We start from the raw sequence: 27,237 nt of genomic DNA on the forward strand, positions 1-27,237 counted from the left end.
CCACTCCACCCTTTCCAGGAGGTAAAAATAGCAGGTGTCTTGGCTCCTCACCATCCCTGAACTTCACTGGTGGTACAGCATCTCCCTCTGTCTCTCTCTTGCTCAGAGGCTTGGTCCTCTGGCAACCAGCAAGTAGGTGTCTGATACATTTTTTTCAAACTTCATGGCAAGGATTGCACTTTGTTAATAGTGCCAGACATATATGATAGCTGTCAAGCTGGTGAGTTATTTTAACACTTGGAGAACTGGCTCTGAAACAGTCAGGTAGCAAACTGCTAATGAAAAAGATAAGCAAATGAGTCAAATCAAGCATGCTACACTGTCTGTCTTAATGTTGGTTGGTACGTCTGGAAAGAAAAACAAGTCTTTCTACTGGCCAAATTCATTTTTTTAACACCCAAGTGCCTTCCTGTAATTCATTAACTGACCTGACTCACAGGTGTCTCCACTGGAGATAACTGCTGGTGCAGTATTTTCTATGTACTTGAGGTTTTATTCCTTTTACCTACCTCAAATTTTTCTCTACGGAGTTTTCCTCCCAACTGCCATGGACCTACATGCACTCAGAAGGGTAGAAGTTTCTGAAGAACATTATTCTTCAAAATTTAGTAGAAGGAAATTCTTAGAATTGTTGTAATACTGTATGTGCCTGAAAATGAACAAGTTAATGCAGAAGTTTGTCCTAACTCAGAAAAATGGCCATTTTTTGAAGCTAGTATGATTCATAGCTCCTCTGCTTTACCATAGTCTTTTTCTCCAAAAAACTACAAGATTGCAGTGAAGACTTCATTTACAAAAAAAACCCAAAACCCCCCCCCAAAAAACCAACCAACCAAAAAAAAAACAAAAACAACAAAAAAACTATAAAAGTGGGCCAAATATAGAGCAACTAGTACAGGAGCATCACTTTATTCAAGAAAATCAAGTAGCTTTTTTTTTTTAAATTCATATTAAAGACTTACTAGTCAGTTGGCAATTCCAAGTGCTGCAGCAACTGGACATTTATACATCAGATGGAGCATTCTGAAGACTAGTAATTCAAACAAGAAGGAAGCCTATGAAGGAAGCATTCAGAGATACTGCTAAGAAAAGAAGTTAAAGACTCCTGAAGAAGTTAATGATGGTGCAAAGGCAAAAGGACAATGTCACTATTATTACTAATTTTTTTTTGCTTTTTACACAGAGGCTGACACTGGTTTAGTAATAGTTTAAGTTAGGCTGGGGTGTCCCTTCATTAAATTATGCAAGCAGCCTGAAAAGAGAGCTGTGAAAGGAAACATATTGCAGCTGGTGCAGGTGATCATCTTTTCATCCAGGCTGCTATCCTCTTCTTGTTTGCTTTCCCTCCTACATGCACATATACATAACTGTTAATTTTAAAAAGACATATCCTTGAATGTATTCCCTCTGCAGATTCTTTACTACTTCATCATTTCCATCCATGAATCACAAAGAGACAGGAAAAAAGATTCTTACGCAAAGAAATAGATATTAAGCTTTATGGGACTGCGATATGATTCTTAAAGACAGCAGTTCCCTAACCACAGTTGTTTAGAAAGTTACATTTTGCAACTTAACTGTAAGTTTAGATTTTGTAATATCACAAATAAACAAAAAAGATGTATCTATGTACTGTAATTGGCTGATCATACAAATACTTATTAAATATAAACACATATGCTTTTGTAGATTTGTTAGAAAGATTCGTTAATTGCTTAATGAAAGATGTCTTTCAGATACTAATTCCTTCATTTAGTTCGACAGATTAAATTTTATATGAGGAGATATTAGCATGCATGCAATGAAGTGACAAGGACAACTAAAAAGCTTAAAATGTTAATGGATGAAGTGCAGCTTTCTTAGTTCCTCTAAACTAAAAGCTATAATCTTCATTACATGCACTAAAGATCATATTTTCTCCCGCTTTCTGCAGAGATAAGACAGCTATATTTAACACAGAAACATACACCACAATATGTTTCGATTCAGCTGCTATATTTTCATCATCATAAATAAATTATGAAAACTTTAAACACTGCATGAATGATTCTGCATAGAAAACAACAAAAATGCAATTAATTTTTATAGAAGAGCAAATTGATAGTTGACATCGAAGCAATCCAATTACTTCTATATTTCATCGCAGTAGTTTTAGGTAATTATCTTCTTGATAACCTCTCTTCACAACGTGCTTGCAGAAAAAAACCCCCAACAATTGACTTTAGTTACTAAGGCACTACAGGGTTAATGTCAACCATTGCTGCAAAAAGCAAATTACTAGCAATACCAACAGTCCAGAGCCTTCCTTTTTGCTGTAGACTGAAGTTCAATCTGGCATCATCTTTTCTCTGTCCCCAGTAGGGTGCAGGGAGCCCTCTAGCTTCCATGTGGGATTCCTACTGTGGTACATATTGGCCAGCATACAGCTGCTCTAAACAACTATTTGCATCTACAATGCGGTCATCCCACCACCTTCTTTTCAGATCAATATGATTGGGACAAACAATAGTTTGATTTTGATTGCTCTATAGTACGCTTGGGTAGAGCCGCTGAATGCAAGCGCATCGCTCAGAAACAATGGGCTGGTTCATCATCCAAAGCGTCCCTTTTCAAACAGCTGCCTCTGCCACACTCACCCTGACAAACGTCCAGAAAAACAGATGGTTTCAGCATTCATGGGCAGTTTAGTGAAAGCCCTAGAGTCAACTATTCAAGACATTTTATCATCTAGCTGATAATAGAGCAGTGCTTGGAGATAAAAATTAAAAATACATTTAAAAACTCTATTAATTCGCACCCACGTGCAGCCCCCCTTGCACATACATGAAACGACTTCCCCATGCTCTGTAACACTGCAAAGTGCAAGCACTTAAAGGAAGCTTCACTCTTAATTCCTTCTGTGGGATAGCTGCATCACTACGAAAGATGATAATCAGCAGGTACTCTCACCAACCATCTATACTGCAATACCCACAAACAAAAGCAACGAATTAGTAGTTGAATGGGAAGCTTAACTTTGAGCTGCCTCGGGTTTGCTGTGGATTGAACCAGGTTCTGCTATATTTTCTCTTTTGTTTGTTTGTTTTGTTTGTGTGTATCTAAGAGAGATTTTTTTTGCTTGTTTTTTTCAGGCTAAAATACAAATGCTTTCGAGGCATTGTATTGGAAGGCACAGGATGAGCTATGATACAGATTCTGCTCATACCTATGGATAATCACATCATTTCCAACTAAGTCACCGGTATTAAGCAGCCTCTAAGGCAAAGAAGCTGGGGAACTACAAAGCTGAAGGTCTATGCTCCCTGTGCCACCTATCTGGAAGGATGTGTAGGACAGGCTGAAGAGCAGCCACGACAGTGGCTCCTCAGCTCCACCAGCCACAAAGCCTGACATGGGGATGAGAAATGGGCAATATTATCCTTCTGGGATGTCTGGGCAGTGTTATCCTTCAGAGGATGCATTACTACTCTCACTTGCTCCACAAATCCCTAAACTTTGAGGAAGCTTAAACTCCCTCAAATCACACTGGAAAGTCCAACTCTCCTTGAGGGAGGATGTGGCTTCTATGAAAAAGAAAAAAGGTGTTATATTTATTATTCCTTACTTATCTTAAAAAAATTCATTATTACTGATCTGTTAACATTTTCTTGGAGACCACATGAACTTTTCACAGCCAAGATAAATGCCATACTTGGCACCGCATTAGTCCAGCGAGCTGAGCTGCTGCATAGTCAACCTGGACACGCTTACGCTAACTCTGCTTTTCAGAGGAGCACATGGGACTGAATCTTGCAAATGCTGGGAACTTTCTCACAGCTGTAAGTAAGTATGTGTACTACAGTTCTAAAGAAAAGCAGAGAAACAGAAAGCAAGGGTCAGCAATTACCGTTGCGAATACCTCAATGTCTAAAGGCTACAACTCAGAAGTATTTTGGAATTGAAAAATAAACACAGAAAAGAAAGAGGGAAAAATCTGACCATATACTGTAAATGTGGATTTTTTTTCTTCTTAAAAATTTTTGCTTTTTAAAAACGTTGTTTTTAATCCACTGTATTTCAGCTCAGGGGAAAAAATACTCTGGATCCAATCAGAAATCTCCAGTGATGAAAACTTTACTGAAAGAAACCCCCGGGTGGCGAAGGATGGTACCACCTTGTCAAAATGATGATACTTCAGTCCATGTGGCCACACAAAAAAATAGTCATCATGTATAAAGTGGGTTTTCTCCACAGTCTTGAACACTGGCTTCTCTATTTCCCCAATAAACTCTTACTGCTGTACTTGCACACAGAGAGCCTCTGAAGCCACTCCAAGTATCTGCTTCCTCTTCCAGAACTTCTCTGATGCCTCTGCTATGACATCAACCAATCATAACTGAGATGAGTATGTTATTCAGATTGATGATATTACAGCTAGGACTACCAAAACATACGACTTCAGGAGACAGTCTAGACCATCCTAGGGGTAAAGGGCATAAATATTCTAGGAAAACCTAACTCTTGAACCTTTCATTTTAAATCATACTTTTAAAATTCTTCATTTCCTCATGATTTCTTTTGGAAACTCTCCAATTTATCTACATCTTTCTTTATATGCAGTCCCCAAAACTGGATTCAATACTCCAGCTGAGGCCTCACCAGCACCATATGGTGCAAAATAATTACTTCCCATGTCTTACACATGACACTCCTGTTAAAGAATCCCGAAAAAAGAGGTGCTTTATTTGCAATAGCATGTCCTTTGTGAGTTATATTTCATTTGTGATCTCCTGAAACCTCAGATACTTTTCTGCTTTCCAATTACTTCTTTTGTGCATTCACTGTATCATTTCCAAGGGCAGTATTTGGTACTTCTTTACCAAATTTCACTTGGTCGATTTTTATAGAGATCCTTCTGCTCCAATTCATTGATCCAAAGTGTTGTAAACATCCCCGCCTGCCCCTGTTAAAAAAAAATAGAGCATATTTCCTCATTAGCATTTTGAATGATGGATTAGATGGATTAGAGAGCAGAACTTTCCGTGAAGAGGCCAATTAGCAATGTCAGGTGAGCTGCCCCTGCTGCAGCTGGGAAGAGCACCACCAATAACTTCTCTTTGAGAACACTTTTCAACTGCTTTGCAGCCATTCATGGAGATTTCATCTAGGCCATATTTTTCAAGCTTGCTTAAAAGAATGTCATGTTGGACAGTGTCAAAAGCCTCACTTAAGTCAAGATACATCACATCTCCTAGTTCTCTGTTATCCACTAGGCCAGTTACTCTGTCAAAGCAGGAAATGAGATTGGTTTGACACAATTTGTTCTTGACAAATTCATGCTGGCTGTTTTTTTTACCTGATTATTGTCTAGGTGCTTATGAATTGTTCTAACATTTCTCTGGGGGATCAATCAGGGCTAAACTGGACTTGGCAACTGGAAAAAGGAGTATCCAGGGAATTAATGACAAGTCCTAAGCCTGACTTTCTTCAGCCCTGCCATGCTGCTTCTGTTTACTTTAAACATAGCTTACAGCTAAAGATCAAAACAACAAAACCTGGCCAACTTCTACAGCAGGACCCTCTTGCATTTAAACAGTCCAGCTGCACTACGTTGCTACAGTGCAAAGATCATTTAGATCTAGAAGAATCATTTGACCTAATTCCTGTCCCAGAAGCTGTAGGGCTAGAGTCCTATTCCCACTTTCTCCAATAAAGCCAGGACTTGGTCTTGCATCTTGAGATGCATCTCAGACTTCCACTGCTCAGACTTTCAGGCTGGCTTTGCATCTCTAGTGACACACCATTGCAATATGCAGAAACATACTTAGTTTTCTAGCACATTTAAAATGTTACCCACTCATTCACATTAAAGAGAGTCTTCACACTGCTTGTAACAGCCTTTGAATAAGCCTTTAGACAGCCTTTGAACAAGGCTTCAAGAACACAAAATTTATCATCTTTCTTTGTTTTCATAGTTACTTTCCCAGAAAGGTCCTGACCTTGTTTGAGACTTTGAGTGGTACTGCAATAAGAGTAATAAATATTATGTGAAAGTCATAAATCCCACCTCAGTTTACAGAATGAGAAGATATTGGGAAATCAGAAGATATTAAGCCAGGAAAAAAAAAAAGTGGAGGATGGCGGGAAGCAGCAATCTGGGAGCATTCTGTTGCTTAAAAAAAAAAAAAAAAAAAACCCAAACAAGTAAGCCCTTTCCCTCTCTGTTTTACTTCCAGTTTAACATTTCCCTGGTCACCCTCCCCAATTCTTTATATTTTTCTAATATTCAAGTGAGCTCTTTCTCACGTGCACATTTTTATGCAAGAGACAAAGACGAGATTCTTTTCTTTCTCTTTTCTATCACTTCTTCTCAAGCTTCCTCTTACTTCTTTTCCATTTTGCTCCTCTCAGTTTCCAATACATCCATGCTCACCCAGACTCATCTCTGAATCCCGTCATGCATTTTTTTTCTGTCCTACTGCATAGGAACTATTTCCTAGTTCCTTTCCATAAGTCTTCTTAACCATACAGGTTTTTATACAGGTATTAAACTAAATGTTGAACATCCTTTTGCAACCATGTCTGGGTCATCTCAGTTCAGCTTCCCACACTGCTGTTTCCCTTCATGTCTGCTACAACACATCTCCCCCTTTGCATTGCAGAGGTTACAGAGCATCAAGAGAAGTAACACAAACAGAGCCATGGAAATAGCCATTTCAGCACCTCTGAAGACAAGCGGGTGTAGATGAAGAAGACTGAGCACAAGAATCCACGGCACTGAACATGGTTTTACCAGAAGTCTTCACAGCCCTGAAGGACAGCTCACACTTGACTCTGGTCACGGTTGTTCCTCAGCTTTATTTAGATGAGTGATTTTGCAACTGCTGGAGACCTCAGATGGTCCACATACCATTCCTAAGGAGGATACAGTAGACAGCTAATGTATGGTACACAGCAGCCTACATGTACCAGCATCCTCGGCTTTAGAAAAAACAGATAAGCTAAAACAGCGGTTCTAATTTTTTAAGGTGGCACTGAAAATGTTCAGTAAGACCTTGTTCCAGTACTCCTTGATGAAAATGTTTGACCTACTATAAATCAGCCCACTCCCATTTTTCCTCTATGACCATCTGTTTGTCTAGTTTTCAAGGGGCAGTTTCTTGCAGAAATTATTTCCAGGTTTTATCATACTCAGCACTAAATAGGTCTGCATGAATAGGCAAAACTCATTAAAAAATTTTTAAATTTCTGTTTATTATGTGAATATAGAATTTGTGTAAAAAATTCACTTAAGAATTTGTGTTAGAAAGTACCGTTTTGTTTAAAGTCTGTCTCACTGTTACCCTGCATAAATGGATTTTTTCCCCACTTTTGTGAAAGCCTTGCAGTCCAACACAAGGCATAAAAGTCATTAAAGAGGAAAATATAATAGGAGAATTACAGAAACTGGCAAGGTAACATAGAAATAGAAACATTTCCTGAAACTACTAGCTCTACTTTTTTATGAAATTACTAGGTTTCAAGTTGATGTTGTCAGTGCAAGTAATCTTGAAATTTACACTACAGTAGTTTCACCATATCAAATCAAAGGCAAAAATTTTAAAGGAAAAAGTAATTCTTGAGAGCTTATGCATTAAAACTTTGAAAGCTATTTGTTGGCCTGATGAAGGTTACTGTATTATAGACAAAAATACCATTTTTAAAGTAAGATCCATATATTTTGCTGCAGCGTCGTCACTGTTACAGAACAATACATGATGAAGTTTTAGATTTTTCTATCCAGTCTAAGTGCGGTGAAATCCAATCACCTAAAAGCATTAAGCAGGAGGTTCAGATTTTATACTTAGTATTTCATAGGAAACATAACACTACAGCATTTAGGGGTTAAGTGCAAGATTAGAATAAAGTATATCCTGTAAATTTTGTACATGGTATAGGCTGCATATGGACAGTTCTTCCATCTGCCTAGATAACTTCAACAAAGATACAAGTAGATAAAATTGAAGTTAATTTAGTAACATGTACCCACATGATAGCAAGTCCAATTTTGATTGAAATCATTTGAGAGTTTTAACATTTGCATCTCTTCAATCAGCTTTCATTTCTTACAGAGATTCATCATCTCAGTATCTAACTGGATTGCACAAAAATATGGACCTCCATTAATTTCTAGAAGGAAAAATTGAAACTAATCCCAGAGACCATCTGGAAGGCATGAGTACCATAAAAATTCAGCTCCTTGCCTGTAAGGCCAGAGCATTTCTTTAAAAAGAACTAAAGTAATCACACAAACTTGGTTTCATCTTCAGTTACAGATGAAATTCAAGGACCTCTTTATCTCAGTCACACGTGTCTAAGCCATGGTCATAATGAAGGCAACGAGGCACCCAAACTCATAAGTCCAAAGCCATGAAGTTGGAGCTGATGACAACCATCTTTCAGAGCATTCACTTCTTCTAGCTGGAATAGTTCCAAAATCTAACAAAGACTTTCTATTGATGGATACAGAGTGGACAAAGTGAATGCAAACTGCATATTTTGGGACAAATCTTCAAACCATTTTTGATCCTAATTAAAGGTGTCTATGTGAACATCAACCTTGCCAGAAAAAAATGGAACTGTCAAGTCACAGAAAGAAATGGTAGATGACACAACTCTTGTCTCATGTAACTGCTACTTACATGTATAGCTTCACCGCAGCAAGTTTGATTATACACATAAAAAAGAGTTCATATATGCGTTATGCATAGATTAAAAAAAATTTCTAGTCTTTTACAGAATCAACGTGTATTTTTTATCATTCATTCTCTTTAAGAATAAATCTCATTACAAGATCTTGAAAGGGGTATCTCATAACAACATTAGAGATGTGTTTGTATTAATGTGCTTCCAGAAAAGACTGTCTACATTTTGTTTCAGGGCTGAAATGTATTTGGGGAAGAATGAGCTCATTCAGAATAAATGCTTCTTTAAATCCACTTTAATTTTTTCTCTTGAGTTAATCAGATATGACACTGATTTTACCCTGTGCTCAGAACCTGTTAGGTATTCTGTCCAGCTGAAATACAAACACTGTTTCAATTACAGAGGAAGGCAGGTAGAAATTAAAAGAGGCATTGCTCCTTTAGGTTTAAAGTCGCTTGGCTAGTCAGATCTTCAAGAAGAATCTCTGTTACCGAGCTGAAGATTTAAACAATCATGACTTTCAAGAGTGTGTTTCCACCCCATTAGTGATATAGTAGTTCACATCAGAAAGAACTACTGCATTTTACAGAATTCAGCAGAGAAATGATTCTTATCTAGTACTCGGTAGCGGCAATATTTCAGGTTTTTTATGCCATGGTTTTTACAATCTAAACACAGAAATTAAATGCCTGTAGTCATAACTCATATCTTCCAATTGCTTTAAAATGGACATTTAGCTTCTCAAAGGGGTTGACAATGTCTTTTTAAATTATTACTGCTGATTTATATCACTGTAATGTGACAAAATAGACTTATACTCCTCAAATCTGAAGATAGAACAAATATTCTTTGCACACAGTAGCGGGCAAAGGTTCTTCAGAAATAAAATATGCCTGCCCTCTACTGACCATCTAAGAAACTCTTTTGTTTTTAAACAATATTTGCACCAGTAAAATTTTAAATGAAATTTTAAATTTAATTTCTTTCCTCATTTAAAATGCCTTGTAACATCACGTCTCCAAATTAAACTACCAATCATCATGTGCTTGTTGCAGCCCTCCAGTAAGCTCAAAGCATGTTGGTTTGCACAATGTTACATGTATCCAAATCTTTTTTGTTTTTGATCCACTGGTCTCCTGAGGAAGTCGGGGAGAGAGAATGGAGTAGCCCAGAGTTTAAAATATGAGTGCCTGCCCAGAATTGCTAATGTAAAAGACTTCTTTTTTTGCAGCAGCTGTTACAAATCAAGAAGCAATTGTACTTGGGACATTCACACAAAATGAATTTTATCCTCAGGAGAGTTTAGAAAAACACAAAAGTGTTTTCAAAATTCGTCAGATACCAAATTTCCAGGAAAATTTAATTCAGTTTGAAACATTGTGCACATGTGCTATCAGAATGAACAGTTTTAGGAGTAACATGAAAAACAAAGATCTGGCTAGATGTACGTGGCCAGTTCTGGCAGAGACGCACAAGGACACATCTGGATTAGCCATCTCCTTTTGAGTTGCAATTTGTCTAATCTGTTTTAGACTTACTTAAAATGAGATGAACAGTGCTTTAGAAGTGCTCCCTTCCCCCATTTTTACATGCAGTCAGATGGACTTCCAGGAAGGTTCTCTGTATTAATATTTACGGTAACTACAAGCTAACATAACCCACATTAAGGAATAAAAGGAACAAAAGAAATGCTCCTCTGCTGGCAAATCCAAAGCACAAGAAAGAAGAGTGAGGATTTTACCCTTGGATTCTGTGGATGAATGGCATTCCAGATAATGAACTTATCACCTTTTCTCTTGGGCTAGGTGGGACCAGTACTGACCCCAGCATAAACCAGTGCTAACTGCTTCTGTTTTCAAAAGCTTTCAGAGCTTGCCTGTGCACAATCAATATGAACAAATCAGGCTATGAACTCCAAACAGATCAATTATTTCAGTCCAGTTCTCCATGTGGGAACTCAAAGTTAAGGAAGTGCAGTCACAGCACAAGCTAACCATCTGATCACACAAACAGGACCTAAGGGTTGGGCTCTCCAACCTTGACACTGATTTTAGCAGTGATTTCAGTAAAAAGTTACCCACACCAACTCGTAAGTGCTACTAAAAGCCAAAGGCTTAATGTATAATTAATCCATTGCTCTTGCCATCGAAAATCCATAGTTATTCACTAGGTGTAATGCAGGACTAACACACTATGCTTTTCTTTCTATATTAATGCTATGACTTTCTGTATTCACCAGCAAGTGAATCCATTCCAGTCCAAGTCTTTATCAGGCTCTGGAACTGAGTTGGTGTCTTCAGAAAGTGTAGAATGGCTATAAGCACAAAACTCTGAATAGGAGTATAAGTAGACTAGTAGAGAATCTGAACAAAAAAATCCATTGAGGAAATATTTTTTTTCTAACCATGCTATGTAAATAACCTGTGAAGAAGAAAAGCAACAGAAGTCATATGTTTTCATAAGCCATGTGGATAACTTGCCCTTTTCTGAATATATCTTTCAGTATATGGCACACAGAGATACAGAGAATATGTAGAGATATATATTTTTCCCCAATAAGAATAATAAATAGCTGCATTTTTATGGAGATGTACACCAATGGCGCTTCTGCTACTGCTGCTAAACAGCTGCCTACGCTGTCTGCTACTAAGAACCAAAAATGGTTTTCAAACAGCAACTTTCTGAGGATGAATAAAAAGAAAAATCTCTAGAATGAAGTAGTTTTAAAATAGAATCACTTGCTTATGAGTGAAGCTTAAAGAACAAAAGCTTTTGTAATCAAGTCTCCACCTATCTGAGCATTTGACTATTCTCTCATCAACGCAACTTATAGTGTCCTGTTTTGAATTTTTTTTCTACTGGGAAGCTGAGGCTCTGCTCTGGAAGTCCACACAGTACAGGTGAGAACAACAATATTATGTAGTGACTGGAAATCAGTCCCTGTAGAAATGAAGGTGGAACAGAGAAGATACACCAATGTTTATGTCACTCACTTAAAGATCAGCTTTCAGCATAAAAAAACCATAATGACAGTAGGGAACAATATGAATTATATGAACAATATACCCATATTATTTACCCCTTGTTCTTAAGATGAGACCAATATTTCATGACAGAAAGTAAGTTTCAAATAATAAAAAAAGTCACATTGACCAAATACTGATCATTAATAAAGCACACATGATGCTTCCCACACAAGCCCAAAAGGATTACTTATCCATGTGGAAGCAGTGGGTAGTAATTAATCCTCACAGTATTTACAGCAAAACTTCCTCTGGGAATTTTTCATCACTGTTTCTTTAAGAGTAGTCACTGGCAAAAAAGGTTAGTATTTTCCCCTACACAAAAATTAATCACAACCCTTTGGAAAACCTAACTACAGCAACACTGAAAAACTGAGTCCAGAGACATCTTCACTATCTATTTCTTCCTACCAACTTTGCTATAGATACCATAACAGAGACAGATGCACAGTATCAAGAAAAGCAGCTCTGAGCGCTGCCGCTGCCAGACTATTGAGCCTCACAATGTACATAAAAAAGTGTTACCCCTGAGGCAAATAAACATAGCAAACACAGTCCTCCAAGAAATACTACACAGTATTGGAAGTTTTATGCTATATTTAAATCTTGTCCTCTCATTTTAATAAGGAAATACTGATACTGAAAGAGAAAATTACTCTTCCTGATAATTTAAAACAGGCTGTTGATTTTTGCAGTAGCACTGTTAAGTGTCCTTTTGAGGTTCACTAATCCACAGTGTCTTGCAGAGGCAGGATATATCTGTGGAGATGGAGGCTGAACTGAGCAGAAAGACACAGCTCTCTCACAGACACTGGAGAAGTTTGCATTCCCTTGTCTGGGAGACGATGGCTTCTTTAACCTTAGCACTGAGACAAGAGACGCCAGGATTTTGCAAGGGAAGGTCCTAGGGAAGAGTTAGGTACCGCCACCACCTCCTAATAAGACAGACAACCAAAGAAGGAATGATAACCTATGCTCTGCAATTTATGGTTGAACACTTCCCAGATTAAAAAAAAAAAAAAAGTAAAGTTGCTTCTTTAAAAGCATCTTTAGCACTTCTTTCTACTTGCATGCCAGGACACGAAACTAATTGTTGGAATCCCTCGTCTCTAAAAAAAAAAATCTATCATGGTAGCTCTCAATGCTATACATTATAGTTCTGATGTTCAACTTCTTCCTTTTCCTTCTTCATTTCAGCTTTCTGAAACCATCTGCTTTCTGTTAAGATGAATTCTTAAAATCCTGTGAGTTGCTCATATGAAGTGAGTAAAACTTGGATTTTCTAAAAGTGGCAGAGATTTGCAATGTAAACAACCTATATGCAGCTTATATCTTCATTCAGGTTTATAGCAAGTGGGTGGATGCATTGCATAACTACACTTCAGGAGAGGTAATTAGGTACTGAAATATGCATTTGCTTGTGTAGTGAACCAAGTGCACTAACCCATACAAACATGCATATTTTTGTGCTTGCAACTGTGTTTCTATACCTTCTGAAAATGTGATCTCCTATGAGAAAGAATATTCAAGATTATAAGAGTCCATAAATCCCTTTCACCACTGTCCATAACTTCTGAGCTTTTCTGTATCCAGTTACTCTTCTCCTCTTAGGAGAAAATATTGAGTGCAGTTAGCTAAGGTTGCTTCACGACCATTAAAAAAGAATTATACCACGGCAAACTGTGCTTCATTTGCTTTCTTTAGGTACGTTATATAGCAAAGAAGCCAGCTGCAGCCCAGAGGCAGCCTAGCTGAGGCTACACAAGAGGAGCATGTGCTGTAATGCATCTGCCAAGATGACCTACAGGCAGGTTCCTGCCTCATCACTGCACAGAACACCGCACGGCCTCGTTAGCTCCTACTTGTTTAGATAGGGTTTCTGTTCCCATTGCGTTGGTTGTTCTTGATTGCAAATCAATTGAGATGGTCTGCACGTTACAATATTAAGACAGTAAACTAATAAATATTCAGATGTGGATGCCAGTGCCCAGTACCTATCCAATGCATGGGATTGCCATGGATTGGCAATGGATCAGACATGGCTCCTGTGGCATCTAACTCTGGCTGCACAGCCGAGCCCCATGTCAGTAAACAACCCACTCATTGCCTTTAACAGCATCTTAAAAGTCTTGATCTGTGCCTCAGTCCTCCCATCAGTGCGTTATGGACAATAATGCTGTCTAGCCCCAAATGACTGTAATGACAGGATCCTCAGAAATGAGGTGAAAGATGATTGTATAACATTACGAAGTACTGCTTTATTCTTTTTTGAAGTAGACGGAGCATAGATCATTTTAGCATTTAACCACATATACGTCTTTTGCTCTGACATACTAGTTCAGCCTAAAGTTAGTGATGAAGAATACTTTCAGGTGCCTGAACCCCACTACGAAATCATTTAAAGTCTTTTGCTTTTAAATACAGACAGCTACTTCTGTCTTCCTGAAAAGAGTGGATCACATTTGCAATATGGTTTGGCCCTGATCACCTTGGCTTAGACGACCTCAACAATGGTACTCAGATGTTCCAGGCAAAGGACAAGTTCATATCCATAACTGAACCATGAGCTTATACAGGATCTGTACATCTAATCTTGGTTTGGAAAAGAAAGAATACGAGAGGGATGGGTGCATTTTCAAAATTTGAATTAGTAGTTTACTACTCAGCCCTGGTGAGGCCACATGTGGAGTACTATGTGCAGTTCTGGGCTCCACAGTACAAGAGAGACACGAAGCTCCTGGAGCAGGTTCAGCAGAGAGCTTCTAAGTTGGTCAAGGGTCTGGAGAAACTCTCTTACAATGAAAAGCTGAGTGGGCTGGGCCTGTTCAGCCTCGAGAAGAGGTGACTGAGAGGGGATCTCACTAATGTGTATAAGTATCTTAAGAGTGGATGTCAAGAGGATGGAGCCAGGCTCTGCTCGGTGATGCCAACCAATAGGACAAGAGTCAATGGCCAAAAACTTGCACAGCAAGTTCCACCTGAACATGAGGAAGAAATTCTTTATTGTGCAGGTGACCATGCTCTGGGAACAGGCTGCCCAGAGAGGTTGTGGAGTCTCCCTCATTGGAGAGATCCAAGAATGATCTCACTGCAGTCCTGTGCAATCTGCTCTGCGATGATCCTGCTTGAGCAGGGAGGTTGGACCAGATGACCCTCTATGGTCCCTTCCAACCTGACCAATTATGTGATTCTGTGATTATATTATCAAACATATCCATGGAAAAATGTCATGTGTTCTGTTTCATAAATGATGAGCACAACCAAGTCTGACTGAGAAGAGAACAGCTGTAAGCAGTAGCTCTATGGGGAATAATGTTGGCATGGTAAATACAGCTCTCCAGAAGAGAACCACAATCCTAAAAGGTGGTATAATCTTACGGATTCTGGACCTGAATCCCATTTAGTTCTGCATTAAACATACAAAACCCAAACAACCATACAGTGTCTGAGTTATTAAAATCCTGTGGTGTGATGTACCTCTGGAGACACTCGAAAGATTACAAGGCCAAGTACAAGTCAAAGCACTCCTTTTGCCAAACTAATTGGTCACTGTAAAAGCACTAAATTAGGTATGTAGTTGAGTTTGAAAGAAAAAACTGGGGAGTTGTGGAGAGGGAATTGTTAATAAATCTGCCCGTTAATGAGGATATTCTATTACAAAATAATTTGTAAGTATATTAACCTGTAAAAGCAAATTGCTGATGGGTTAATGGGTTTAAAGACCTTGTTACAGAGAACCATTAAATATGAAAAAGAGTACTCACAACAAGGAAAGGGTGAAAAGTATAGACTGGAAGTTAGGACTGCATTTTTTTCCACTACATCAACAGCACACATGCTGGTACAGAGATAATAGTTTATGACAGCATTTACACTTTGTTCCCTGTTTTATATATTTTATTTTGAACCCTTTTTCCTCCTCTTCACATTGTGCAAAACAAACAAACAAACAAACCCTTCCTTTTTCTCCTTTTCAGCACATACACATTTTTTCATGGTTTTAATTATAAATATAGATCCTATCTCTTTGAGAACTTAATGGATGACTGGAAAATTACTGGACTGTAACAGCAAAGGTTTGAGCCTCAGCAACATGCAAAACAGATTTTTAACCACACTTCTGAATGTTACTTTTTGTTGAGGCCCAATTAATTAGTTCATTCAACAAATTAGATTCTTATAATCAGACCAAACACTCTCATTTAAACCATGTTTTGTATAACTGACGTCTTTATTCTGGGATATTCAAGAATTCTTGTGAGACAATTTTTTGACCACAAATAGGTCAGTGAAGACCCTAACAGATATTTGGCAGGAGGTAAAGTGAGGATGACTTAAGGACTGGAAATCTGAAAATGGTGAATACAGAACAAGAATGCTGCAATACACACTTGAGTTTTGAGGTTACTCAAATAAAACTACTGACCCAGGAACCCCAGACCTGACAACTAAGGAGATTCTCAGGTAAAGCACAAACACTGAAAGGAAATAGATGAAGGAAGACAAGCAGGAAGAAAGAGTGCAGTGACATAGAGATGGTACCAATGAATCAACTAGCACAGTTTTTAGGTCCTAACTCAAAGTTGAGACTTTTCTCCTTAATATTCTTCTCATGGCATAGACACAAATGAACAGAGAACTGGTAGGCTGCTAAAGACACTGGTTGTGTAGGCACTTCTAGCACATACGTTTGTTATTTGCAGTATATATTACTCATGCCATTGCAAAGGCCACTCTTCCTGCAATGCTGTCCATACAGCTCTTAACATCTCTCTTTTATTTGGTTTTTAGCATCCTTGTGATATTTACTGAGGAAACACCCACAGTTTCCCTGGAGCAGGCCATTTGACCACAATTCTCCCTGCCAAGTGAAAACACTTCGTTTTCTCTTTTTTGGTGTTTTGTGCAAACAGATAAAAACAAGCAACAGGCTCAACATAAAGTAAGAAACCTCCAGTGTTAACACCAGAGTAACTCCAGCTACTTCAGTTGGACTGGTAGAAACCATAATACTTAATACTGCCCTCTCTTTTTTTTTTTTTTCTGGGGACACACGGTCTTTTCCCAAGCATGTACAGATAGCTGCACCAAACCCAAGGTGCAAATCCTCTGACCCTGCACTATGTTCTGACTTCTCTGAAAGTGGAGAAGGGAGATGGAGAGATGCCATTCTTCATGGCATGGTTCCAACACCAGAGCAGCTATCAGCAATATATATTGAAAGGAAGAAGGTGAATCATTTCTTGCTAGGAAAAGAACTGCTACTTTGCCATGAAATCCTTTGTTAGAACAAAATTTATCCAGTTTCCATCTTTTTTAAGAAGGAAAATGTTCTAAGCTGGTATCTTAAAATTTGCTTATGCAAATTCAAAGGAGACCTCTTGGACACACTTCATCATTTCAAAATATACACTTTACACCTAGGAAAATGTATCAAAGCCACAAATGCTTTGGTCAAGAAGTCTCACCCCTCTTGAATTGACTGATGATATCATATGTTCTAGGAATATTTTTATCATCTGGCATGTTGCTCGGCACCATATGGCACAGCACACTGACAAGAGAGAAAGGACTAGTTTTAAATATTATATATATATATATATATAGGTAGATAAAAATAAATGTTACACTTCTATAGAAGTACAAAGACATTATTGCCCATTTCCATAATTCTTATTACAGGAGGGGCTCATTGTGGAAGGTATGTTTTTTGACCTCATACTGAAATACAGAAGAACTACAAAAGCAAAATGTAGAATAGTTTCAAAAAATGAAATGTAACCCCTCAAAGAGAGCTTGAACTGAATGCAACACTTATTTTCTCACTTTGTAGCGCTTCTTTTTCCAAGACTTGTTATTATTGTAATAATGACATATTAACCCTTTCTCATGGAATTAATTTCATGTAGTTAATTCAGATAGACAGGTTTTATAGTCAGTTATAATTTTTATATAGAGCAACAGCTCCAGTTCTGTCAGTACTGGAGGGGATGAAGTCTGCTGGTTTTTCCAAGAAAACTTTTTTAAGGGAAGCTCATGTCATTTGGCATTAATATGCATATATATTATCTCTCAATTTTTCATCATTATTTGAGGTAAAATGACATTATGAATTGTACAAAATACTGTACTGAATATTTATTTAGCTAGAACTCATAAATTTTTTCTATTTGGCAAAGGAAATTTGAACTTTTGAGGATTTTTTGATGAGGTTACTAACTGGGTAAGATAGAACATTTAGCCCAGAAAAGTGTTCACCGTATTATTGAAATTCCTCTTTTCTTTTCCTATGTGATATCTTCTTGATAATTCTTTGTTTAAACTTTCTGTTTCTACAGACAGATTTTCATATACTGGGTTATCTTCATGTTAGAGGAGAAGATAAGATCTTGCTGTATATTTGAGTTTGAACATATTCTATACTAATACAAAAGCAACCAAATGACCTCCCCCATAGTAATCTTCTGCTGCAAAATTTTCCTGCATAATTCACCATTTTAAGAACAGGATACTAAACCGAACACAAATATTCTCAAGTTTTTGAGAACACCTTCCTGTCTGTTCCCTGTGTCTTCATCACCAAATATTTGTCTGTTTTAGGGCTTTTCCAAAGTACTCTCAGAAGACTCAAACCTGTAGGAAGTCTGACCCAATGACTGTTTATCTTCCTCCAACCTCAAGATCTTCCACCTTCTCCCAAGCCCATGCACAAAAGTCTACCCCACTCTCACAGATAGCTGTGCATATGAGACAGTAGTTTTCAACTTTGCTACTGTTCAAATCTTTACTAACCCATCCATGCTCACAAAGAATTGGTCCATCGCACAAGCTGCGCTGCACTCTTCTCCTGCCTTCCTGTCCTGGCACTGGCATGCTCCCCATCCTTCCACCCAGTCTCACCATTCTGAGTAGGAAGAATTTTGGAAACAGTCTTTCATTCTCTTCCTCACCAAAACACCATGTCATTTAAGATTTTAAATAAAATCAGAATCATTCCTGCATCAGAAACACAGAGGGGTGGAGGCTCATGGCTGTGCATAGTTTGCAGATCCCATGGTCCAACAAAGCCATGTTACTGCCCACTTTCATAGTAGTTTCATAGTTACAGCTCTGCACTTAAGTGGTTTACGGATGAGGGGTGATAAGAAACTGCATCATTAGTAAAGCTCTTCTCACACTATGAGGGATACTCACCCTCATGCACCTATCCAGTATATGAAATAAAATTATTCTGTTCTTTAGGTGCCAGGTAGACAGTAAGAAAACACAACTAGAGTTTTCATCTCTCATCATTACTAGAGATACACTGTTCAAGACAGAGTAACTATGCAGACAAACATAGATGAAATAAATCACTGGGCTGGAAGCTGGTATTGCAGTAATCAGTAACCGTGCCCTGGATTATGTCCAACACGGACAGTTCCAAAGTCAACAGCTTTAAAGAACACAGTTTCCAAATGTTACGGGAAAGCTGTAACTCCGGAGGGCAAAATGAGAAAGAGAAAATGTGAATGAACTAAAATTTTTCAAGAAGACTTATTAGTCAAACTACCAAAGGCCAAAAAAACTACAATTTGCATCAGTAAAGAACTGAAAACAACATTTATTAATTAAAACTAAGCACAGAAAAGGGAGATACTATGGCCGTAATGAAAAATACATAGTCTTACCTTAAAGATTATACTATCCACACTTTACTTCTAATGGCTATTACCTTTTAGATTTAATAATCCTCTGTAACAACATCTCTCAACCCAAGTCAATTAGTTTGTTACAACTGAGTAAGGGCATTTGGAGCCCCGACACAGAAAAATTCAAAACATGGTAGTGGTTGGTAGGACTAAAAACTAGAGATGACAGAACAAGCATATTGAAACAGTGGCAATTACGAAAACAAGGAAAACTGAACTTTGTGAGAAAGCATAGTGGCTTGGAAATATGGGGAAGGGTATTCATTATCAGCAGAGGTGGGGCTTGAATTCCATTCTACATAAATAGGGCTTTAATCCACAAATGCTATTACAAAGACACTATCTCTAAAAGAGGGAAGGGAATGTAACACCAAACAGGTAAATGAAGAAGCTTGCAAAAACTCAGATAAATGAAAAAATTGTGCTTTAGTAGGTTTTCATCTTAGAGAAACACATAGCAACCACCAGCGACAAGGAAACAGATAGGGTTATAAATAAAGTATTTTAAACACAAGGATGAGGAACAAAAGGAACTGGATACCAGGAAAGCTACAGGGATGGTCTGGAAGATGTGTACTCTCCAAAGACATGTTGGCATTGCACCACCAAGTGAAATGCTAAGGCCCACTTTGAGCAAAGGGTCAGAATACATGCTCTCCAAGACTCTCAGATTTATAATCGAAGAGATGATAAAATCAAACAGCTCATGCTCGGAACAGGTGTAAGAATGACGAGGCAGCACAGAAACATCATCTCGAAAACAGCAGCGCAGAAACAACAGCACTTTACCTACCATTCAGTCCTCTTATCTACCATTAATTCTTAAATTACTTCACCCCCAGTCCCTCTCCCTGCCACCATTTGTTCAGTTCTCCCTCACTGTGGCTAATAAATCCCATGTGGCTGGATATTACTGGCATTTGGTTATATTCTCAAGCCATTGAGAACATCTTTCTGTCCATTCCATGTGTCTTCGCAGATATATGTGGCTAATCAATCTTATTACCTTTACAATATTTGCTCCTGATCACTTTTTCACCCAAAACCAGGGATCTCTGAGTCCCTGTGGTTTAGTTAAGAAAGGAGGAGAGGTGGTTTCACAGGCAGTGACAATGCTGAAGTCTCTGCACAGGTTCTAGCCACCACCCAGGGCTTGCATTAAACCCCAAACATTTCATTATATAGTTTAGTAACACAATATCAAAGTTGACTCCCAAATTAAAGTCTCAAGTGTGCATTTACAGAACAGTGGAAAGAAGCCAAGTTATCCACAAGATCATCTTAACTTCAGCATTTAAGGAAGGAAAGATTTGATATACAGCAAATATACCTCAGCAGCCTTGAAAATCTGGCCTCTAAGGATTATGCTTTCTATAAGGGCCTCATTAAAATAAAAATTAGAATTCTCTACTGACTGCTTTTTCTTAAACACTTTTTGCAAATATTAACATCCAGAAGTAATATCCAGAATAAAACCTCACCCCCACTTCTAGAGTATTTGTAAAGCTACTAATATAATTTTACTATGACAGGACAATTTCATCCATCTTTGATTCTTCAACCTTAGTCTAGACAGAGTTTATCAAACCAGTTAGTGTGTGAGAAACCTGTTCTCTAATTTTTATAACTTACCTTAGCACACAGTTGTGTAATGCTGGTGTGCAAATGGCTACACCTTCTCTCAGTTAGTTTCTAAAGTGGTGGAGGAAGGCTAATGAATTGCAGTTATACAGGAAAATATAGTGAGATTACTTCATTTAGTATTATGGGTGCTCAAACTTCAGTTTTGTTTCAGACCAGAAACTTCTGTGCATCCAATACAGCCAAATGCCAGTAATATCCAGGTTGAACAGGAAGAACTGAGCCTACCAGAGAACCAAATCCATGAAAGGTGGAGATACATCAATTCCCCGCAGTGACCAGTGATGCAGATGGTCAGGATTTCAATGACAAATGACACGATTTCTCCTGTTAAAATCACTGTCAAAACCTCATTTTGATAGATAACATGAACACCATCAGGCTCAAGGAATTTTATTTATAAATACCATGTAAAAAAAATTACATGAAAAACTGAATAAAATTTTTCAGTGGATTTAAGCTGCTGTTCAAGCGAGTTGTTTGCTGAAATGAAGGACAGATGCATGGTAGCTAAAACTCCGCGAAATACTCTGCAAATCTGTGGGTATATATTAGCAACAGAATAAAACACTCCCCTCCAACTTCTGACAAAACTGAAAACATGGAAATAAAGATGTTAGTTAAACAACCCCCTTCTGGAAGAATGCTAATTAACTTTTATAGGTTACATTTTCTTGATATACCGAAATCAAAATGACACAGCCATTTGTTTTCCCTGGCAAAGTCATGCACATCACTGATTATTCAGGTTTTGAAAACTGTGTATAATACATACTACCACCTACACAACAGCGCAACGCTGACATTTCAGCACAGAACATGTTGAAGCAGTATTTCTGTACTGGAAAAAAAGAACAACTAACAAAGACATTTCCTAGAAGGTATCCATCGAAGAGAAGAGAATAATGTATAAAACATGGGCCTTTTCTTGAGAGCCTGAGGTTACAGATGCCTTTTTCACCACATCATGTTCCCAACATAACAAATCTGGCAGCAGCACCAGGTTGAAAAAATGGAAAGCAATTTTCATTTTGATTTTGTGGAGCAAAAAAGACTTATCAACTTCTTGCAGTAATTTTTGTGAGGCACAGCATAGTTACGGGAATTACAAACAAGTTGCCTGAGGTCTTTGTTCCATAATCTTCTTATTTAAAAAATGTATTAATTATTGCAGTCATCACTTCTAATAAGCCAAGATAAAATGACTGTATTCTTAATACTATATCAATCATCTTCTATTACTCCTCCTTATGAGAGAGCCTTTACTTTTCATCCATGAGAAAATCCAAGTGATCCTATATTGTACATGAGTTCTACCCTGATAAATTTCTAATTACTTAGGAAAAAATTAACAAAACTTTCTTGTATAACAGGATGCTCCCTGCTGAACAAGGGAGGAACTCTCTGCTCTGCAGGAGCCAGAAACACTGGGCATCATCCTAATCCCTGCTGTAAATGGGCAACTTCAGTGAAGTCCATCAGTCCAAGAATGGTGCAAAGGACATAAAAACCAGGCTGGATCCTCACAGCACCCCTGTCACTAGCACAAGGGTGAGGAACTAGCTAGGCTTTCTAGGGAGAGGTGCATGTCCAGTGCTCTCACACACAAAGCTGAGAAACACAGCAGATGACACAAAGTGTGGAATCCCAAGTGTGGACTAACTGCCCACTGAACTCTTGACTAATCAGCCTGTAAAAGGACTTTAAGTTTCCGACAACGCCATATGACTGTGCAATAATAAACTGAATTTTGATATGAAATTTAGGGGTGAACACTCAGCATCATAATTTCAGTGGTCTTGTTGAAGTGATTTGAGTCTCAGTGTGGCACCATCACTGCAGTAACAAACTGAAGATGACCTTCTGGTACCAAGAATCAGCACACTCAACCACAGACGACATGATTTAGAGATCATCAATATAGCACAAACACAGCAGGATTCCAGCACTGCCAAAGCTGCAGTACCATAGTCATGCTGGGGAGTCAAAGCACAAATCTAAAAAAAGCCAAAGACTGGTAACAGTTTGGTTCCCCTAATATGCTTTGTGGTTTAAGAAGAAAAAAAAAAGGAAAAATGCAAGCTCAGATCATATGTGAACTCTGAAAACACATTCATTTCAACACGTTAATAAGAAACAAACTCACTTTAAAGGAGTTGGTCTGTGCTTCCAGTTTCACATGAAGATCTTCAAGTGCCTGAACTGGTAACAAATGGTAATCGACACTGAAGAAAATGACAACCAATGGAAATCAGTTTTAAGGGAAGATGAGATCTTTTTCTTTTAGAAGTTATTGTCATAAAGGTGTAGGCTGACAAGACTTATGTATTGATACTATTTAAAGGATATATATCATGAAATATTTATCAATATTTTTGACACAAGACAGTACTGGTAAATGAATATAAAGCTTAGATCAAAATAAGCACCTAAAATAGTATCTTCAGGAGTTAAAGCAGAGTTAAAGGAAAATCACTTATTTACAAGCATCCATAATGTATCAGTTGTGGTTAATTAGCATTCTAAGACTACAGGAATGTTTGAGTCTGGTAGTAATCGAAGGATAGTTGGGGTTTTCAGTCTACCATTCTCTTCTTATGAGCTCTCTTTGTTTCCAGAAGTTTTACCCCCTATTATATCCCAACTAAACTACCTACCCTACACGCTTCTCATTGTTCATGTGGAGTTATCGTCCCATTTACTTACAGTCCTCATTAATTTAGGAAGAACTGCCTAAGAAAGGAATGATTTTAAAGATGAAGTAGAAGCTGCCAGTTCAGGGCTGAGCATCAGCATTATGAGAAGTGATACTCCCGACACTAAGGAAAAACAGAGCAGAGGACTTACACTCTTCATGACTGCAATGTCATAAATATGATTACTGATGCGGCAAATGTCCTTTCTTTTGAAAAAAGAAATAATTTAGCTCAGTGTGGTTCTGTCTGCAGGGTAGGATAAAGACAGCTTCCCAGACACTGACTGAATCCTGTCACTCACCCTCACACTATGCTGGGATTCCCCCCACCCTACCTTCCTTCTCCCCCCACAGCTGGTTTCTGCAGGAAGAAATGCACTGAAACACAGGCAGATTTCACAATAGAAAAAAAAAACAATTATTTTTACCACTCACACACTTTTGTTCCTACTAGAAGGAACTATCTTGTACTAAAGTGACCAGAAGAAAATCTTAAAAATTCAATGGTAACAAACTGTGCAGCTGAAAGCTACATGAAGAGCTTCTTGTGGGAAGCTCTCACAAACTCAGGATGGATTTTGTTAAAGAAGTTCTCTTAGTTTCTAGATGCCCAAAACAAACAAGAAGTACTATAATGTCAGAAAATCTTCATGGCTCAAAAATGACTTTGCAACACTTAGCAACTGTGTTATTAATTTCGCCACGATTAGAGAAAATTCACATACGATGGGGTCCCCAGTTGGAAGACAGAAGTCTTTGACTGTGTTCTGCATCTTATTGCTTATAACTGAAAAAAGGCTCTAAAGGCTTCAGCCTTCTCAACCACTGAAACAAAGTACTACTGTTCTGTGCAAGTCAACAGAATTACAACTCCCTATACTTTTCATGAAAGGAGAATAAGCTTCAGACTGCTTTTAAAAGGTTAGTATCCCACTGGGCAACACCAGATCAGAATCATTAGCACAAGTGTGCCACCTTACAGGAAGAAAAATAAGGGCTGGGCTTAGCAGAAGACAGGAGTTTGCCAACTCCGTGTAGCCACAGGCAGCTGCTTGCATTACAGTCCCAGAAAGGAGTTTGAGAGACAAGTCACTGCTTCACAGTTTTAGCAATGAGAAAAAAGGTTGCCTTGTGATCAGGGCCATGTGGCCATTATACTTCCATGTAATCCATAAGTTCAAACATATGTAGTATTGCATATAAAAGGAAACCTAAAACCAGCCCCAGCCCTGTAAACTGTCATCCGGCATGGCTGTGTAGATAGAAGTGAAAGTGTTATTTTTAAGTAACCTCAGTTACCAACAAGAAGTGGTCTCGTTCTCTATGAACTTTGAAATTCTGTTCAAAGTATAAAATTAGAACCACATTTTCCCTCAGGAATTAGTAGCACTAAGGAGAGGAAATACTACTGCATATTCTGTATCATACCATCAAACCAGAAATTCACATTTGACTCAGCATGTCAAATGTGCTGATCTGTCCACTTAAAAGCTCAAGTCCCCCTAAAACCAGAAGTGATTCAAAGGCTTAAAAAGAGCCATCACTTCAGCAATTCGGTGAATCAGAGCACAACGGAACTTCTATGAATCCCAACTAAACTTGCGAGTATTATCCTCTAGATGGTGAGGTAAGTCACCATGTAAAGACAGTGAGATGGTGAAGATGAGGTCCTGCAAAGAAGTCATGCATGGTCAGGCTGCATGACTTCAGCATCATGATTTCCACTCCTTCCTGTATGGCCTGGTCTGCCCTAATGTCAGTAAATTTCATGTAAGCAAATAGGTCTTGAAGATACACCAATCTGGTTCCTCAAACAGAAAGAGCTACAATGGCAATCCCCTCTACCCCCAAGTACTGCTGCCACTGCTGGGGGACTTCTGCAGGCACAGCTGTGGTGGAGAGAGACAAATCACAAGCCCAACTAATGTAGTCAGGTTGGCAAAAGTTTGATGGTATTTAAAATGTCCCTGAGAAATCCGGTGTCTGCAGTTCTCCCAAAAGCATTCTTAACTATTGCGTATTTTCATCCTGCAAAATAAAAACACAAATCGCCCTCTGTTACAAAATCCAAAGCTGTTTCATGGTAGAAACAGGACCACAAACCAAAGCACCGTTCCCTTTTCGAAAGCCCACAGCAGCTGGATTTGCTGAGAGTTTGAACAGATTTTCTTACTGCAACAGTATATTTCAGTTGTTACTGATGTCCCATGAACCACAAAAATGCTAAATATACACATATCACTTATAGAAGAGATTATTTCATTTGCCTATATGATAAAGCTCCAGCTACCATTGAAGCTGTATCCTGTTAGCAAATATATAAAATAAAAAACTCCTGGGTTTGTTGAAATCTGTGGAAAATCTCAAATGTCTACAGTAAAGCCAAAAAGTCATGCTGAACACTGAAATAATACAAAGTCTGATAAGGGTCTGTTATCACTTGTTAACTGCTTTGACATAAGATTAGGAGAATTACAGGTCTAAAGGTTAGAAAATACCAGCTGTAGTAGATATTTTATAAGGAAAAAGATAAGCACAGAAAAAAAAACCAAAAAGGACTTGAGATAAAGAAAGAAAATGCTAGACTGAATGACAGAGAAACTGCTTGAAAAAATCAAAGAAGACTTAAATGCACTAATTTTTTACCCTGTCTAAAACTGTTGAAAATCAGTTTGATCAGCCAGTCAAGAAGATTACGCTGATGTCAAGGCAATGACAGAATTATATAAATGAAGAGAATAGTAATGGCTCCAATCCCTTCTCTGGGTGAAGGAAGGAGTCTTGCAGAAGGCAGGTGTGGCAGGAAAGGCAAGAAGCTCTCAAGTTACTCTCTACCAAGTAGAAGATAAGAAAGGAGTACATTGTAGCTCAAGGACAAAGCTTCAAGTTAGTCAAAAAAAAAAAATAATCCAAACATATCTTGATTTAACACAAACTCAGTGAAGTTTGTAAACATCAATAATTACAAATTTAATGGTTCAGGAAACTCCATTAAGATTCAACGTAAATTTTCTTCAAAAGCCGGAGCACAGGTCTACCCAGGACTCACGCAGGCTGTCTCCTCCTAACTAACTAACAGCTGCCATCTCATTTCTGAGGCTTGAAATTCATTCAATCATATTTTCGTAGGAAGGTCACAAAACCTTATACCACCCTCATTCTGAAAATAATTATATGATGCTGGGAAAGGTGAGTGCTTAGGTTGATAATCAGTATAGTGACCAAGACTGGGGGCAGAAGATGGATACAAACAGATATTTGGGGGAGCATGAGCCTTTGTGAAGGGAAAGTGTTGAAGTCCTCATCCCTCAGGACTGCAGAAGTGACAGGGGCCTCACATGAGCTGAGCTGTTATGGAAGCAATGATACAAGTGTGAACTGAGACAGCAAGAGACCAGCCACAACCACAAGACAAGGCAGGAGACTCAGTGAAATTTCTCTCCTGATGGTTGTTGACCACCTTAACTTCATTCTTTCATTCTCCCTACTGCTGACTGGAGATGCACTCCACCGAAACCTTCTT

General features: G+C 38.2%; 1 protein-coding gene across 2 annotated transcripts in view; it reads right to left on the reverse strand.

The window, feature by feature from the left end:
* LOC113944923 (25-hydroxycholesterol 7-alpha-hydroxylase) overlaps nucleotides 1-27,237 on the reverse strand; it is a 130,197-nt gene that overhangs the window by 89,685 nt on the left and 13,275 nt on the right. Inside the window, exon 1 of one of the 2 annotated variants that reach the window (XM_027638610.1) lies at nucleotides 4,860-4,938. The exons of the other annotated variant lie outside the window; for it this stretch is intronic. Coding sequence (XP_027494411.1) covers nucleotides 4,860-4,930 — 71 coding nt within the window. The 5' untranslated portion in view covers nucleotides 4,931-4,938. Of the gene's footprint in view, nucleotides 1-4,859; nucleotides 4,939-27,237 lie in introns of those variants that run through there. 2 annotated transcript variants of the gene reach the window in all.

This window comes from Corapipo altera, unplaced genomic scaffold (genome assembly GCF_003945725.1).
Source record: "Corapipo altera isolate COAL_440 unplaced genomic scaffold, ASM394572v1 49, whole genome shotgun sequence".
NCBI classification, from domain to species: Eukaryota; Metazoa; Chordata; class Aves; order Passeriformes; family Pipridae; genus Corapipo; species Corapipo altera.